The 18,124-nt window shown below is 36.0% G+C and overlaps 1 protein-coding gene across 1 annotated transcript in view; it reads right to left on the bottom strand.

Moving 5' to 3' along the window:
* The window catches only part of DEUP1 (deuterosome assembly protein 1), a 41,932-nt gene extending 24,884 nt beyond the window's left edge, over nucleotides 1–17,048 (bottom strand). Inside the window, exons 1-7 of the mRNA XM_029960889.1 lie at nucleotides 16,359–17,048; nucleotides 15,578–15,642; nucleotides 11,609–11,780; nucleotides 10,139–10,234; nucleotides 4,717–4,851; nucleotides 1,684–1,791; nucleotides 428–502 (exon numbers count right to left, since the gene is read on the bottom strand). Coding sequence (XP_029816749.1) covers nucleotides 428–502; nucleotides 1,684–1,791; nucleotides 4,717–4,851; nucleotides 10,139–10,234; nucleotides 11,609–11,780; nucleotides 15,578–15,642; nucleotides 16,359–17,048 — 1,341 coding nt within the window. The remainder of the gene's footprint in view (nucleotides 1–427; nucleotides 503–1,683; nucleotides 1,792–4,716; nucleotides 4,852–10,138; nucleotides 10,235–11,608; nucleotides 11,781–15,577; nucleotides 15,643–16,358) is intronic.
* Nucleotides 17,049–18,124: the final 1,076 nt, after the last annotated feature.

Raw genomic sequence — 18,124 nt, 5'->3', positions numbered from 1 at the left:
AAGAAGCATAATTACTATGGTAACCATTTTTGCTGTTTAAAAAACTATCCACATGGACCCCTCTACTGGGAGATTAACAAGCAGTACTAATCTTTCAGAAGACTGAAAATTAGTTGAAAAATGACAACAAAATATAATCTGAAAATCATATATCATGTGCAGACACCAAGCTGAGCAAGAAAATATATCGTAAAAATAAATAGGGTTACAAATACCATATTTCACTGACAAGGACTGCAAGAAGTCATGCTTTAGACATCTTTTGATGTTATTGACTATGTTCCTGTAATTTGTGTTGGCTGAGAACCTAAGCAGAATGGACCATTGGCTGCATATCAAATAAAAAGCCAAAAGAAATTTGCAGTTTCCTTCCTAGAGATAACAAATTAAGGTCCCTTTGACATCTAAGTTATGGACTCTGACATACCAAAGTGTCAATGCATCCTGAGAAAAATATAGTGTAAGACTCCGACTGGCGATCAGAGACCTCACAAAAGAGCAACTAGAGACAAAGACACAGGAACAATTAACACTTTTGAAACAGTTAAGGGGTAACAATCCATCGGAACAGGTGTTCTGTTACAGTTGTGAAGAAAATTGTCTTCAAAGAAAGTTCACTCTTGGCAATGAAAGCCTCAACAGAAAAATGCGAATGATCACTGAGTACTCTATTTTGACTTGTCTAACTATATAATCAATATGTATCAGTCAATAGTTTTGTCTAGTCAAAGACTTGGTTTTTTAACACATTTTATGGAAGTTCAATAGTTGGAATATAATTCTCTCAGCAGCTAAACCCAAAACTTAACTGTCATTCTTGGAACTCTGGATATGAGTAAAGAGTCTCATAGGAATCGTTAAGAAAAAGCTTCACCAGATTAAGATCCAATGAGCTTAGTAACAGTGAAAAAGGGAATTACCAGTCAGCAACATAATTGGCTTCCCCTTACTTAATTTTCAAGGTGTCTTGTGGCCCAGGCAGTTTGTGAGTTATTTTCTTTTGCTTTTTTTTTAGTGCAAGATAGGTCATGAAGACATCATTAAATCAACATTTTGTTCTGGATTGGAAGGCATTAAAAAAATTAAAATGTGCTGGATCAATAGGCTATAATATAAAAAAAGTAATGAGCAAATTGGTGAGTAAAAAAGAATCATAAGTCAACCAAGGACTGAATCATAACTAGAAAGATGAAAAATATGTTAAAAAAGGGGTTAAGTGATCCAGCCAACAACTCCAAGAATGATTCTGGAGTAGCATATGAAAATTCATTTTTCTGCATAAACGGTATTAGTATTAAATAACTTGTCATAATTAACTGCATATCAGTAAATTACGCAGAAAATAAAAGTATCTCCACAATATACTTTAAAAGTAAAAAAGGAATATTCACTGGGTTTTGCAGGTTTTTTGTTGTTTTTTTTTTTTTTTAAGAAATGTTGTAATTTTCATCATGATACTTATTCATCTTCTCATTTACATGAGAAAATTAAAGTAAAATAACTGTATGTATCATTAGATCTTCCAGTATGGGCCTGCCTTACCTAATGCAATATATTCACTACCAATATAGACACGCATTATCAGATTCACTCTGGGCTTAATTTTTTTAAATTAAGTTAAAATAAGTTCTAGCTGAGCAAGCCATTCATTTTCTTCCTAGAGCAGGAAGGTAGGACTTTTACCTGAAATAAATTATATTTCTCGGACAATAATTTTTGTTGAGCATCCAAATAAACAGGATAATTTTGGCAGATTGTCCCATTCTTATCCCCTCCTCTCAATTTAAATTCCTGAAAGACAGAAAAACAAGACTAGAAAACATAGGGAAAATATCTCTTTTCCATAATCTAAATATTTTTGCAATTTGTATAGTTCTAAAAAAAAGTTAGTTTTTTAATTAATACATAATCTTTCCATAATTTTGGAAAGAAGAAAATAATAACAATTATATAAACCAGCCATCCAGTCATCCCCACCAGAAAAAAATCCAGTCTTAAGGGATATTAATCTGACAAAAATGGATGATAAACATAATCCCTGAATAAAAATTTTAAAATATATTATAAAACTATACTAATTATAAAACATATAAAATATTTTAAACAATTGCTGTAGATATTAGACTATTACCATAATATATTCATTTTACTGGATGGTTGTTCCTGTGACTTTAAAGTTATATCAATGTCAAGCAGAGTAATCAACAGGGAATCAAATCCTTACTATTCAGACACATGTTTTGAGTGCTTGCTTTTTGCCTTCTTATTTTTCTGTAACAGATGGGTCAGCAGCTACCTTGAATAAATTTTACTTCTTGCCCTCTTTGCAATGGCTGCTTTGGGTTCTGAGTTCACCTAGTTTAAACAAAAACCTGTTTAATTCTATTACATCAGATTTATCTAATACTGGTTTTGTATTTGCACTTACATTCATATTTATAGAGCATTTGAATTTGCTTTTAGATCATACCAGATCTTATATGTTCACAAATAGACTTTAAAGGCAGTATACTAAAAAATAAGCAGGAGAACTCCAGTTTAGAGCTGTTGCTCTTTTAGTTTGAAAAGTTAGCAAAATAACAGTGTAATCCTTTATACAGTGGAAACTAATAAACTGTTATGAGAATGTCCCTTTTCACAATGGAAATGTTGTTCCAAAAAGACAGATGATGTTTTATAATTAACCTAAACTGGCATATTCCCCAAATTTAAAAAATAAGATTTTTTTCCTACAGAAACAAAATTGAATGCTTTTCAACATAGATTAATACAAATCTTATTTCATAGCTTTCCTAATATATGCCTTGGCATTTAAAACAATAAATATCTTTCTATTTTATAAAACATGATACAAATGGAGTTTCAGACTACTTAATGAGGACTTCAGATTCAAGGTCTTACTGCTGAGCTTAGTAAATTTTCAACACAGTAATTATTTCCTGAATACTAGAATTTGCTAAATATATTCCAAGCACTTATTTTTCATACTGCATAATTAATCAAATTACAGCATTGTCTTACATTATTTTCAAATTTTAATCTTGAATAAGGTTATTCTCAAATTAGCTCGATCAGACAGTTTCACAGCAGTGATATATTTAGACAATGATAGATGTATAGCCCATTTATTATTCTCGTAGTAGCAGCTGTTGGCAGCTATGCTGCAGTCCAAATTGTAGTGGCTTTTCTGATGGTAAGAACTTCCATGTGGAAGAGACAGCAACATCATGGAGAACTACGATGTGTCTAGGATATCTGTGTAGGTACAGTCACCTGAAGGTTGCAGAAGTTAATCGTGTATCTTATAGAAGAACATAAAAGACAGACAAGTCCAAAATAAAGACCCTAAAACCTTGCTTAATTACAGTTAAAGTACAAAAGTGCTTAAAATCTACTAGAGCTTAATTTTTTGATCATAAATTCTCAGTGTCCACATCATCTGCATCATAAATCTACATCATAAACATGTAAATCTTCCCAATGCTTAGCAGCTAGGCAACTAGCTCTCACTTTCAATTGATATTCCTCTGCTTGCTTTGCCTGCAGGACCCAGTTTGGTGAGTGCTCTAAGCATATACTACTTTATCATGCTCTTTACAGAGGATGGCCAGAGAAAGTACAAATTTCTTTTTGTGATCTTCCTATGCTTCATCAGATTACAGGTTAGACTGTTCTTCCCATATGTGGAAGACAGTTTCATAATCCTTCCACACAGAATTGGAAGTAGAATCTTCTCATGTTCGTTTTCTACCCGACAAACACGTTATTTTTTAACAGGCTCTGGAATTCTTCCTTTTGAAGTTGCTTCACTTTGCACAGAATACTAGCAAATTTACTGGGTAAGCAAAAAAGAAGCAGCAAAAGTTAGCACAGCTAGAGATTATATCACTCAGTTACAAGAACTGAGACTGGATACCAGTTTCTGGATACCAGTGAATGGAGCCAGAGAAGTATTTGGGGAGAAGCCACCACTTCCAGGCACACTCTCTACATGCCAGTTCTCTGTGTTGCCTAATTTTTCTGCTGGTCCAATAAACATTTGATTAATCCACAGATTGTAAAGTAAACTGTAACTCTGAGAAGATAAGGCTGGGAATTATGATCAGAAATAAGTATCATGCTGTATCCAAGAACAGGTCCACTACAATCCATTGTGTCCAAAGGGATAGGAAATGTGACTGGATTCTGTTCTCAGCACCTATTATCTAGTCCCCCAATCAGTATGCTGGATTCTGTGGCATGTATTTTAAGTGCCTAATCCTTCCTCAGGCATTACCTTGGGAAACCAGGCACTGAGGTCAAGGTTGTGGATCGTCTCAGCTACATGGGTACTGTCAAGATATATGTGCAACAAGCAGTTTTCCAAACCTAAATCTTTTTTTTCCACGTAACCCAACATGGTCAAGGTTGTCCTGAGCTTTATAAAACTTGAATTAATGGTAGGTATTATGTGACAGTACCCTGCATATGTAAAAGGTCTGATGAGATCATATAATCCACATATACACATATACTAATCACGAAAACAGTAACATTTATTTATAGTTACACTTTAAAAAAATTCATATTAATATTAAACTATGCATCTTTCTTGACAAAGCAAGAAAATTATATAATTTTTGTAGAATTATGAGAAAATTAAAGCTTACAACTATAAATCACAGATTAGTTCTAAAGGGATATTAAAATTAGAATATAATAACAAAGTATTCTTACCTCCAGTTTCTTGTATAAATTTCTTGGGTCAGACGATGCCACTAGGCTTTCCTCACATTCTTCTCTACTGTTGACCTTTTTGTGTTTTAATTGATGTGACTGTAGCTTTTCATAACTTTGTATCAGCTTTGTAAACTAAAAACAAAAGCAGAGTTGAACATGAAAAAATCTATAAAAGATGACCACATGGCCAAAGTTTTCTTTAAACTAGAAACACCAACTGCAGCTTCAGCATTCTAAATGTTTAATCAATGTAACAAAAAAATCAATTAATAAAGTTAATCTATTATAGATGAACAAGACTAAGCTCTCACATAAATGTTAGTTAACATTTCAAATGGGTTCATTTGACAGCTACTTAACTCTGCTGAAGTTCTTCATAGCAGTTACCCATAGAGTCATCACTTCCTTTATAATGTTTATATGGAATGTTCTATACTTGTTTACTGCCATCTTGTGTTGACATTTTTAAAGGATGCTTCACTAGTAAGAATGACAGATTATCATTAATGTACTTTAAATTTGCATGTTTCTTTGTTATAGCGAAAATTGTGGAAATGTTACATGTGTGATGATTGCATTCTGCTGGAATTACCACAGAGTGTCTCACAGAATTAGACACTAAATAGACAAAAGACACTGCCTACTGATCTTACCATGAAAACCCAGCTTAGGACTCAGAGGAAAGGAGGTAGAGGCAGACAAGGGAAGGCACCAAGGGAAGTACCAGCCCCTTCAGAAAAACAGCTGGTCTGATCAACAGTTCACTCTACCGCACAAGCAAAGGGTCTCTCTAGTGGCTGTTAACAGGTTTGATACAGAAAACTGACATTATCTAGTAGGGATATGTACATTTGTTTTTGGAAAAAAAAAGCAAACCCAAGAATATTGACAAAGGAAACACTAAAAATATAGTTTTAAGGAAAGTTGAGCAAAAGAACTTTGTGAAGAATGTTGAGTAGAAAAGAACCTTAAAACTACTGATTGTGTCTCTTGTTGATAAGTTCCTTTAAATTCAGGTATATATGACTTTAAAAATTCTGACTCTAACATAAAGTTCTTTGTATAACCAAACAAAATCCATAAAATCTCATATTTTTGTTAACTGCTCAAAGTGAACTACTGTTTGGAAAAGAAATTACTTCCAAGGAAGTAATTGGAAATGGAATGGAATCCTGTTGAATCAACACGGACTGAACAACTGAGGTTTGTGCAGATGACAAAGATGGTCAAAGAAGTCTAGAAAAGATACAGAAACTGAAGCAAAAAAATTGTATGGAAACTTCCTAGAGACATTTGAGAGGAACTTGGGAATCATAATATGGGACAGAGAAAACTAATTGAAAGGATGAAAAGAAGATAGATTGTCCTGGACTAGAAAGTTTCATGACATGGGGAGGCCTGTGGATAGATTTGATCAACTTGGAATGTCTGAATAGCAATTCTGTAACACAGATTTACAGATACTGCCTTCAAAACCGAATCAGAAGTCTTGCAGAGTATCTGCCTATATTTGAAGTTGATCTTGCCAGAGAACACAGTTAAGATAAAATATTTGAAATTAGTCAAGAGTATACAGGCTCAAACAACAAGGAACTCATTGCCCTTGGAAGAAAGATACCCTTTTGCAAATAACAGTTTTTCTCTTGAATATATTATGGCATATGTGAACTGCCTGGGAAGAGCAAACTCAGATAAGACAGGTATCAGAGTGATCATGCTAAAAAGGTTAGGAAATACAAGATCCAGCAATTCAGCAAATCAGTCTAAAATGGAACAGAATGGTTAAAATCAGAAAATTCAGTCTGAGCATTTAATGACATAATGACATATAGTAGTATATGTATATGACATATACTAGTATATTACAGACAGATTAGATTCTGGATGTTATCATAACTAGAAACTAGACTAAAAGCCAAGAATCCTTCCATTTAATGCTAGATATTCACTTTAAAACATCCAAGTTGTTCTCTTCGCATGTTTTACATATTAAAGAAAAAAAAACAACAAACAAAAGACCAAAAGATGAGGCACTTTAGTGAATTCTGGGGTAGAATTAATCTAAGTTCAGATTTCTGAAAGTTAGACATACAAGCCTGAGCTGCTCTGCATTAGAAAAAGCTGCCTTCAAATGCTTAGTCATTTCAGCTATCTTAAATTCTTGTCATACACTGACATGAGTTGTATTCTAGGGGTGTCCATTTCTCTCCATTGACTCTAAAGGGAGCCTGAGGTAGTTCAGATGTAGCCATCTAGCTTTTAAATGTCTAAGCAAGGCAATTAGTTGCCAAGTGCTCAGAGCAAGAATAGGTTCTTGTTCTTTTGCTGAGAGATTTCTGTCGTTTTCAAAATGAGAATAGCTATGAGACATAAATTAAAAAAAAAAAAAGAAGGAACAAGTAATGAAGATGAACTTCTAAAATTTTTGCTATTTAATTATGACAAAATGTTGTACATTTGAATGAGTGCAGCAGTGTGGCCTAGGAGTTTCAGGTTACATACCAGGAATTATTTCCCTAATACAAGAAAAATATAGGTATTACTGCATTCAACAGGCACACAATCAATTCAGTGGGACTACTGCTCATTAAACAGCTGCTTTTAGCAGTACCAAGAAAAAAAAAGCACAGAGAACAGAAGAGAAATTTGTTTGAAATAGTCTAGCATTCTGATAGCTAGAAAAAGTGATCCTTTCTATTTCTGGTGAGATTAGGGAGGAACAAATCTTGGGAGCGATTTTAAGAATACATCTGCAGAGAAAGCTACAATGCTATTGGTATATAGTGATATACCATTTGTGCAAAACCAAAGTGTAGCTCTTAATATTATACAGTTTAGAAGGTGGTATAACTTCCAAGTGATGATAAGAACCAAAAGAAGGGAGTCAAAGGAGGTAAGGCAAAGATTAATATTGTCAAGGAAGCTCTGTATTTCAGATATGAGTTTGTGTAGCTGAGAACTGGGGACATTAAAGTAATTTTATTGTAGACCCTGCAGCACTCTAATTCAAAGAAACTTAATAAGGAGACTGGTAAAAGCTAGAGACACTGAGTGGGAGAGTCCTGTCTAGCACAGGTACTTGGAATTGTTCTGACAGGCAGACTTCTGTTTATCACAGAGAATCCAGGCACACCTCCTAACATAGGCATTCAACAGTTTACTTCTTCAGTTAGTGTGTACAAGATGGGCATTTCATGAAGAAATATGGTTTGGTGAAAGGATAAGAATGGGAATCAGAAAATAAAATGGAAAGATCATCAGTACTGAAACCTTTGTCAAAATAAACAGGATGACTGAGCGAAGAGGAAATGTTTGGAGACATGGACTGGGAAAATATTCTTAAGAGCTATAAATCTAAACTTCTGAATAAAGATAAAAGAAGAAGCAATCAAGAAACTCAAAGAAAGGTTAGGTGGTCTAAGTGGTAACTAAAGAGGAGGAGCTGAGCAAAAAATATAACCAGGTTTAAAGAAAAAAGCTTGTAGGTAGGAAATATCAGATACTTTTTTTCTTTTAAAAAGGAGAAAATGTTGTATTTGCCTGTGGAAAGGACCTGTAGGGTAACTAAGAGTTTCAAAATAAAAATCTGTATCAAAAATGGCCTGGAGTTTTAATTTCAGAAGGTTCAATTTCATTGAAGATCTTAGCAAGAACATGTAACATAAACCCAATCATTTTTAGCATGTGATTAAAAAAATCATTAAGAAGTGAAAAATATTGCAGCAAATGTGAAAAAGGATAGGACAAGAGAGAGCTATATTATATTTTGGGAGATAGTTCTGCATTGCTAAAGGTAGCTTACATCTTATATGTAAAAAGTCACACTGTTTTTCACTGTGTGATGTTTATCTTCTCCATAATCATGCTAAGATTTTTTTTTTATGTAATTTGTGTAAATGATAAAACAGCTTTTATTTCTACCTACCTTCCCAAATGACTGAAAGTGTTAATTACAAAACAACCAAAGCATTCACTGCTTACTTACAGGACTGTTTGCCAAATCAATTTTCATATATAAAACAAAATATAAATTAAAGACAACATAACATTAAAAATAAGTAATGCATTTATTTGTTTGATGTATTCAGGTGGTGTTATCACTTCTAAATGAAAATAATGATAGCCAATTTATGCAATCTAAGACGATTATATCGTAAGTGTGATGACTGGAAATTATAACACTAAGTATCTGGTAGGAGAATCCAGTGAAGGGAACAGAAAAATGGCCAGAAAAACAATGCAGAATTGTGTATGTTAACTTCTTCAAATGTGAGAAACAGAAACAACTGAAGTTTCGTAAAAATTTTTGATTTATGATTGAAGTAGAAAATAGTGAAGAAACAAAAATGCAGGTGGCAGAGCAAACACAACCAAACAGAATCATAAAACCATAGAATGGTTTGGGTTGACCTTTAAAAGATCATCTAGTCCAACCCTTTGCCATGAACAGGGAGATCTTTCACTGGACCAGGTTGGTCAAAGCCCCACCCAACCTGGCCTTGGAATGGGGCATCCACAACTTCTCTGGCAATCTGTTCCAGTGTTTCACCACCCTCACTGAAAAAAACCCAAACTGTTCCTCAGGTTTCAGTTTAAAACAGGCCCTCATAGGAAGTCTGTCCCCATCTTTCTAATAAGCCCCCTTTAACTACTGAAAGGCTGCACTAAGCTTTCCCTGGAACCTTTCCTTCTCCAGCTCTCAAAGCCTGTCTTCACAGGAGAGGTGCTCCAGAATCTTTGTTGCCTCCACTTGACTTGCTCTAACCAGGTCCGTGTCTTTCTTGTACTGAGTGCCCCAGAGCTGGATGCAGCACTCCAGGTGGGGTCTCACCAGAGCTCAGTGGAAGGGAAGAACCACCTCCTCCCTCAACCTGTTGGCCACATTTCTTTTTATGCAGCCCAGGATACAATTGGCTTTCTGGGCTGTGAGTACACTCTGAAATAAATAAAGCTCAAACAAATTCCCAGTGTCATTAATCTAGCTTACTCCTGTTTTGATGCTATGGAAAGCTATACCTTATGGAAAACTACCAAATCACTTTAATAGTCCTTTAAAAGCAGAAAAATGTATAGCAAAGACATAAGAACAGTTTAAATCTTAGAATTCCTGATGTGCATCAGAGTCTTAATAGCATAAATCTAACTATGTTTTATTCATTTTCAGTTTTTGTTAGTCCAAAGTCAGGAAATCACATATCTGTCTTCATAACAGATGTTACAATCACATCAAAATCCATCCAAGCAGTTTGGACATGACAGTACAGAAATTATAATGGAGCCTGGGAGGAAGTTGTAGTCATCATCATTTGTATGACATGATTCATCTTTCCCAAATCCGTAACATTACATCTATATCATTTGGCATGTATAAGCTTTTTATAATACAATCACAAAATAATGACATTGACATTTTTCTTACTTGAGATTTCAGTGCTTGAAGCTGAGTTTCATAGCTCTGAGCCATTTCATATTTAGTTTTCTGTAAGTCTTCCAATTTTTGTTGAAGTAGTCCCACCTACAGTTAGAATAAGCACTCAAATGTATCTTTTCTGAAGTGTTTCAAAGTAGGTCATTTTTGGAAAAGTAATTTTACACTTTGGAAGAAGACCATTGCTTAAGGGAGAGGTATTAAAAATATATTTTAATGCAGTAACTTAATAATAAAACTGGATACTACAAACCCAGATTGTGGTATCAACATAAAATTGGGAGATTTTATAGTAAAAAATCTCAGTGTATACTTATGTTATGATTTAATAATAATATTGTACAAGGCTGTCATGAAAGATAATTTCTGAAAGTTTTTCTGACCCAGTTATGTGAATGAACTGCTGTGCCCCATTGTGAAAAATTTCCTTGAATGGCTCTAATAAATCATATGAAAGACTTTCCACTACTTATGTACAAATTATTGGAAGACCCTGTAGACTCATTTCAGCTCCCTAAGTACAGTACCATTTGAGAAAACTTGAATTATTACTGAGATCTGAGATCTCACAGAGATCTGAGAAATATGACCAAGTGCATACATGACACACACGCTTTTCTGGAAGGACAGCTGGAAGCTAGGCAGAATATGCTAAAGTATTTCAGATAACATCTCTGTACAGGCAAATAAATTGAGGCTTTGAGGATTGGCTACCTGAATTATTCTTTTGGCTCCTCTGACCGCAATGACTAAGGGCAAGTTCCTAATTGCTCATTAGGGAGAGTTACTCCACTTTCAGAACTGCCATTGGCAGTTTAGACACCTAGCTCACACAGCAATGCCCTTGTGTAGACACCTAAATTCAGCTGTCTTGAACCAGAACTGAATGCTATGCAAGGATTTCTTGATGCTTCTGAATGAACACTCAGCAGACAAGACTGTGAAGTACAGACAATACCAGGTACACTGGGGCTTTCCGTTTCGTAAGAAAGTCGAAGTAGTAATACAATTCACATCTTCACGATGAATAAAATTATCATACAAAAACAGTATATCATGTAAAATTATGAAAATCAGATATAAACAGGAGCTACAGAGACATAATTTTGTGAACCTTTTTGCATTGTACACTTCCATTTAAAATTTCTGATGAAACGAGAAGTGTTGGCATTTAGAAAAAAACCATAAAATTATTTTTTTTACAGTTAAACTGAGGATATTTGATTTAGACTTTAGGGAAACAGAAGAAATATGAGATTTTCAATGACATTTTTACAATCACTTTTCAGAACAGAAGCACAATTTAAAACAAAACACTAAGGATAATTAGTGACCTTTAAAGGGTGTTTGGCATTTTTACATAACAGAACAAACGTGTCTCCTTATAGAGCATTTAAAGCATACTAATAAGTAAGTACCAGAATAAATACTTCCTTTATAGAACGTGATATTCTTAAATACCTCTTGACCTTTTTGATCCAGTTTGCTTTGGGCACTTGCTAATTCTTGATCCTGGATATCCATCTTCGCTTCTAAAGCTCTCATCTTTCTTTCCCATTCCAGTTGCTTTCTGTTTACCATGATGTCAATTTGATGCACTAATTCCTGAAGTTCAGCTTCACATGGAGAAGGTCTAAAAACATAAAAAGAAGAGATTTATTTTTTCAAGAGAGAAAACAAATTTTTCTTTACATTGCTAAAACTTTATTTTAATTCTGATGGAATTAACCACTTTTTAACATCAGAAAGAAATGGGAAAGGTAAATGACGCCTTCAAATATAGGTCTAGAGTCAAATGCTCAACTTTTGACTGCACTAAACTGAAAAAACAGCTACTTAGTATGGATATGTGTTTATCTAAGATCTGTTATTTGGTGCTTAAATTGTGCACATCCCTTGTTTTGATAATTATTACAGGAAATTGGAGCAAATTTTTTAGATTTGTAATGTCATAATTAAAATTTTACGTGATTTTTTTAAAGTCAAATTCTCTAAAACTTCTTTTACATCAACAAATCCTTCAAATTATAATATCATCAATGTTAAGCTTGGAAAGGCCTTTTTAATAAAGACATAAATCTTAATGCCAAAAGGCATTAATGTTAAATGTTAAAACTGTTACCAATGCCATAATGCCATTTCGAAATTCAGTATGAAACATAGGATGATAATAAACGAAGGGCAAGCAAGTAGTACACTGTGATGTTCATGTTTCAAAATAAAACTACCCCCCTTCCAAGTGCCTCAAACTCATCTCAAAAGTAGCACTAATGATGCAGTAAACTTTGATCCTCTCTGGGTGGAATATAAAACAGGCTTTTGAAAACAGAAAACAAAGCTATACTGCATCAGGACTACCTCTTCTTTGATACTGCTATAAGGACCTGTGCCCTTCCAGACTCATGTAATGTCATGTGGCAACACCTTGGTGAACCACCAGCAATGACTCAGACATCTTATTTCAGCCTTCAGAAAGAGGTACTTTCTGTACTGTGCATCGCGTGGATCATCTAAATATCATTATGCAAGTGCAAAGACAACTTCTAGCCTAGATCATCAGATTACCCTTTCAGATCCTGACTGGCACCTTTCCCTTTTAAATTTCACTTCTCTCTTTCACATCATCCCACAAAAGGCAAATTCTGCAGCCCTTGCTAGAAAATTTTCTCTCAATGGTGCTTGAGAGACCCACCAATATATAAAAAAGGGAGATGTTGAAAGAAAAATTCCTACTGAAACAGCTTCTCAGTTTATCTTCACTATCTCTAATTTCTTACATGGATCCTCTAAGTACACTTACAGCTGCAAAAGGACAGCTGTATGTGAAGAAGCTACAGATTACTGCTTCTGTTCCACTATCAAAACTACTCTGTGCCATGTCACTGGTATTGCTAACAGTGCTGCAGTTATCCCCACCTACTAGCATAGAGGTACTACTTGCTGCTGTAACTATTATTTTAGTCCACTAAGTGTTTTGAAAAGAATGCTAACTAGCCCCTTCATAATAAGGCCAATCATGTGGTATCAAAATCATGAGAATTTGTTTTATCACTGGTGTGGAATGCAGTGGTTTCTTTTGTTTAATATGCCATCAGGTAAAAAACCACACAGACAATGAATTTGCTCATAAAGCAAAGAAGTATGCATGGGTTTTTTTACCTATATGGATATAGCATTCCCACTTTGTAGAATGCATACACCAAATGGGATTCATCATACAGGGAAGTAATGACTTGTACTTAGGCAAAAGGCAGCTTTTTTGGGGGCGGTTCATTTACTTTGAAACAGCTCAAATCACTTAAAGGTAGCTCATTTTAAAGAGATGTAGGCAAGCTCTTAATCTTCTTTTATTCTGTTTCCATATAGCTGAAAATAGACATGATTCATATTCTGCTGTCATTAATATCTATTTATCTTCATGTAAAACTAAATGTTTCCAACTTTAGACAAACCAAAATGCAGATTAAAAGTTTTACTCACTCCAGGCCTTTATCACAAATGATTTTTGCACTTATTAGACTTTTCTAGCCCTATTTATTTGTCTTTTGGAGTTCTGCACAGGTCTGTATTTTTCTGACTGTTTCCTAGTAGACACAGAAAGATTATTATTGTCCGTACTCTTTAAAATAAAACTGTAATTTAGAAACTGCCATTTTAAGAAATGTCTTGACTGTCTGTCTCTACTTCATACCTTCTTCCCTTATTACTCAGGTTTGCTCATAAATAGGAAAATAAGTATGGCCATATTTATCCAAACACAAGCAAAACCTATGCAGTTAACAAATATTTCCATCTTACACAGAACATTCATTACTTTTTGGTATTTAACTCAGATTCTTGAACCAGTATTAATTCATTTTATTATCGCAAAACTTGCTCTAAAAATAGGAAATATGTAAGTCAGTTGTAAATAGTCCATTAGAATCTTCTATCCCAAAGTTCTATTATAAGAACTACAACTAATTTATTTAACAATTTTCAACCATACAGCATCATACAGATTTGTGGATGGATTATTTGTTATTTATGAGTCTTTGCAGATGCGATATAATTGTCATGATTTCCACCACCATGACTCAGCCGTCTTCCCAAATTTTAAAGCTTCTGCATTATCTCTGGAATACTGTCAGCACAGACTGAAATGAATGTCTCCTTTCATTGAATGTGTAGCCTAAACTACTCTTCCAGATTCTTTGTATAGTTAATGGAAAAAAATAACTACCAAGAATTCTGGTTTATGATGGGACAAATCACTCTAGAGTCATCTGCTATAGCCTAAAATTTCATATATGTCGATTAAAACACAGGCAAGGCAGAATCTGACCTCTTGAAATAGGCTTCTGATTTGTAAAACAGTATCCAAAGAATATCAATCTCTTGGTTTTTTTTAATTCAAGTTTTTATATGACTACATTTACCAATCATATGACTAACAACAAAAAAAACCACTCAAAGCAAAAGGGCCACACCACTCAGAATATAGTATTTTACTACAGCAATTTTTATCTATCATGAAAAGTGCATCCACTATTCTTTAGTACAACAAGGCCACTTTCAAATCCTATTAAAATCTTTCTTGGACCAGAATAAGGTGTGAGAGATTATGCCTGTTTCTATTATTTTAAGAAATACTTTTACACTTAATATATATCATATTACCTTGAACTGTTTCTTGGTACTAATGACAGAATAAACTAGTTAATTTGAAAAATAGGTAACAAGTTTATTTTCAAATTATGATAGATAAATATTCTGTTTAACTTACATGAAGAAGTACTTCCTATATTTCTGTTTTCCTTGAAGAGGCTGTATGGGATGAGGTCCTATATTCAATCTGACTTGTGTTTTCACTTCTTTAGAAAGACTTTATGCTGTACTAACATATTTTTTTAGACTAACATTAAAAGAACTAATCTTGGATTATGTAAAAAAAAAATAGATATATTGTGATGGAAAGTGCACTTCATACTGGGGGAGAACAATTGTGGTTATTATCTGTGGAAAATAAGACTAGGGCTTTAGCAATGAATAGTCTTGGTTTTAAGATTTTTAATGTTTTAAGAGCTGTGACATGTAAGTTGATACTGCTTTAGCGTAGCAACTTCAACTGTTTTTTAAAACAGTTTGAAATAACATTTCTTAACATCTTAATAAAACCCTACATAGCTTTTATTTCCCTCCCTTTTGTTCAGGTATGGATATTTTAAAAATTTAAGTAACTAACAGAAACAGTGAGTAGAGTATTAGCTAAAGCAGTAAGATGTGTTATCTTAATTATCAGTAACCTCTCCAGTTTGCATGGAAATAAAAAGAAATTGAGCATCAAGTTTGCTTCTAAAATCATTAATATTTTGTTTCACATTTTTAATAAACCTACATAATTCAATTCCATCATATTCTCAAGTCCCAAGACACTAAGTCATTACTTACTTAGTGACATCTTGTTCCTGGAACAATTCTAAGGCCTCCTCCATAATACTGATTGTCGTTTTAACCTGTTAAAACACCAAAAATCAAGTAATTCAGATTCTTAAATGCATACATTTACACAGCCAAGTAGTACATACTAGATAGTACTACGCTTTCCTTTAAATCTCTGTAATTTTCCCATTGCAAACAACAAGGACAGGAATGCAGCTCTAGTTACAGGCTGGAATGGGGAAGACGAAAACTTCTGGAATAAGCTCAGTTCTGTGACAGCAGCTCTTGCATTCGGTGCAGCACTGACATACTAGAGGTGGTGCTAAGCCTGAACGTAGCCCTGGATTTCCATGAGGGACACTCTGAAACACATAAACCTAAATTTGCCATAGATCCATGGCTGCATGCATCAAACATTTCCGTTCCTTTGAGCACCAAAATTAACCTACATCCCGGATATAATTGCTCTCAAACACAGTTTTGGACTCCTATTGATTATTCACTCCCTTGCTTGGCAGATGAGGTCTAAAACAAATAGTCGTTAAGTATCTCAGCAGACAGATCAGTTACTGGGACCAGTCCAGTTCTGTGGGTCCAGCAGGACACGAGGATGTGGGGGTAAGCCTGCCTGCATCCAAGAACAGGAGCCAGCCACACTATAGGTGATGGGGTAGCATGAAACATCCCTAATTCCTCATGGGAGTGAGCAGTGGGGGCTCTCAAGAGTACACACGGATGTGTGGATACTGTCACAGGGCACTGCAGCCTTGGCTCCACAAGGACCAGGCACCTGAGGTGACACTGCCACAGGGGCACTGCCTGGCTCCAAGAGGGACCGGGCACCTGAGGTGACACAGGCACAGGAGCACTGGCTCCACAAGGACCAGCACCTGAGGTGACACTGCCAAAGAATCAGGACCCGTGACACCACAGGAGACCGACACCTGAGGCGACACAGGCACAGGGGCAGCCATGGCTGTACCGGGCACCTGAGGAGACCGGGGCACCGACAGCACCCCCCGGGTCCTCGGACACCTGACGAGACCGGGACACCGACGGCATCCCCCGCGCCCCTGAGGCCTCCCCCTCCCCTCCCGTTACCTGCCGCGTTCCCCCTCCACTCCTTCCGCACCCGCTGTTCTATGGCCTCGGTACGAGCCCCGAGCCCGGCCAGCCCGGCTGCCCAGTCCGTCCCGTCCCGTCGTCCTTCCGTCCGCCGCAGCTGCCGCCGTCCCGCGCTCCCGCTGCCGTCGCCGCGTAACGCGGAGGGCGGCGAGCGAGGCGGGAAGGCGGCCGGGACAGGGCAGGGACAGGGCGGGCACCAGCTCCGGCTGGGAGTGGAGGGGGGCGCCCAGGGTACCCCGGTGTCACGGCCGGCGCCACTCCCGGTGTCTTTTGCAGGGCCCTGCGTCCCTCCAGTAAGCCGCCCATCGATCTGAAGGAAGCTGGAGCTGGAAATAGCACCCGGGGTAAAGAACATGTACTTCAACATAATTTAAGAAATCGGTAGGCAAGATGGTTTGAGTTTTTTCTCCTCTTCCTTTTTTTTTTCCCCCCCCTCTCCTTCCTCTTAAAACACTGTTATTACTAGATATTGAAAAGGCTGAACATTATTCTTTCCTTCCTGAATGACTAACTATGGTTTTGTAAAAGGGCTTCAAATGATTTTCAGGTTATTTTGCAAACGACCTCGACCTGATGACATTTCTCTTTACATTCTTGTGGCCTTCAGTCTGTCTTATTCAACAACAAAATGCTTTTAGGAATCACAGCTACTTCAGCTTTTTATAGGAATAATTTCGGGTTTTTAGGTTTAGTGAGTTTTTCTACCAGGATGGTTCTATTCACTTTGTACTTATTGTTCTGAAATTGCACAGAGCATTTTTGGGAGCTGCTAGTCTACTTCTGTACACTAAATTTCAGGCTTTGACTTTGTTTTACTTAGTATGTTTACTGAAATTAGCCAAGTGAGCGGCATTTTTAATATCAGATCTAAGGAATAATCTATTTTATTTCGTTCCTACATACAATGCTGAGGCAGATGGTTTTCATGTCAGGAGAAATGCTGTTTCAAGCTATGAAATATGAAAAATACCTTTTTTAAGTGAGAGACTAAAATAGAATTATATGTAGAGTTTCAAGAAAGTCACAGGATTACAGAATTGGTTGGAAGGGACCTCTGGAGATGATCTAGTCCAACCACCCTGCCAAGGCAAGGTCATGTAGAGCAGGTGACACAGGAACTTCTGATAAAGCTTGCTTACTCACTCTGGCAAATAACAGACAATTTTCCCTTGTAGTCTTTCTAAAAGATTACTAAAATATCTTTATTTTTTATTTACACTTCTTTCATGGCTGTGTGTCGTTTCAGGAGTATCCCAGGAATACTGATCTCTTCTCTGACGAGTGACAGAACCTGAGGGAATGGTCTGAAGTTGTGTCAGGGTAGGTTTAGGTTGGATATGAGAAAAAGATTCTTCACCCAAAGCCAAAATGCTGCTCCTGAGCTGAGGCCATCGGCTCCCAAAACAGCATCTCACAGCCCTGTAGCAGCCT

The sequence above is a fragment of the Manacus vitellinus genome, unplaced genomic scaffold, assembly GCF_001715985.3.
Source record: "Manacus vitellinus isolate BGI_N305 unplaced genomic scaffold, ASM171598v3 scaffold_2_pilon, whole genome shotgun sequence".
Taxonomy (NCBI): domain Eukaryota; kingdom Metazoa; phylum Chordata; class Aves; order Passeriformes; family Pipridae; genus Manacus; species Manacus vitellinus.
This window is presented reverse-complemented; position numbering and strand designations above follow the sequence as displayed.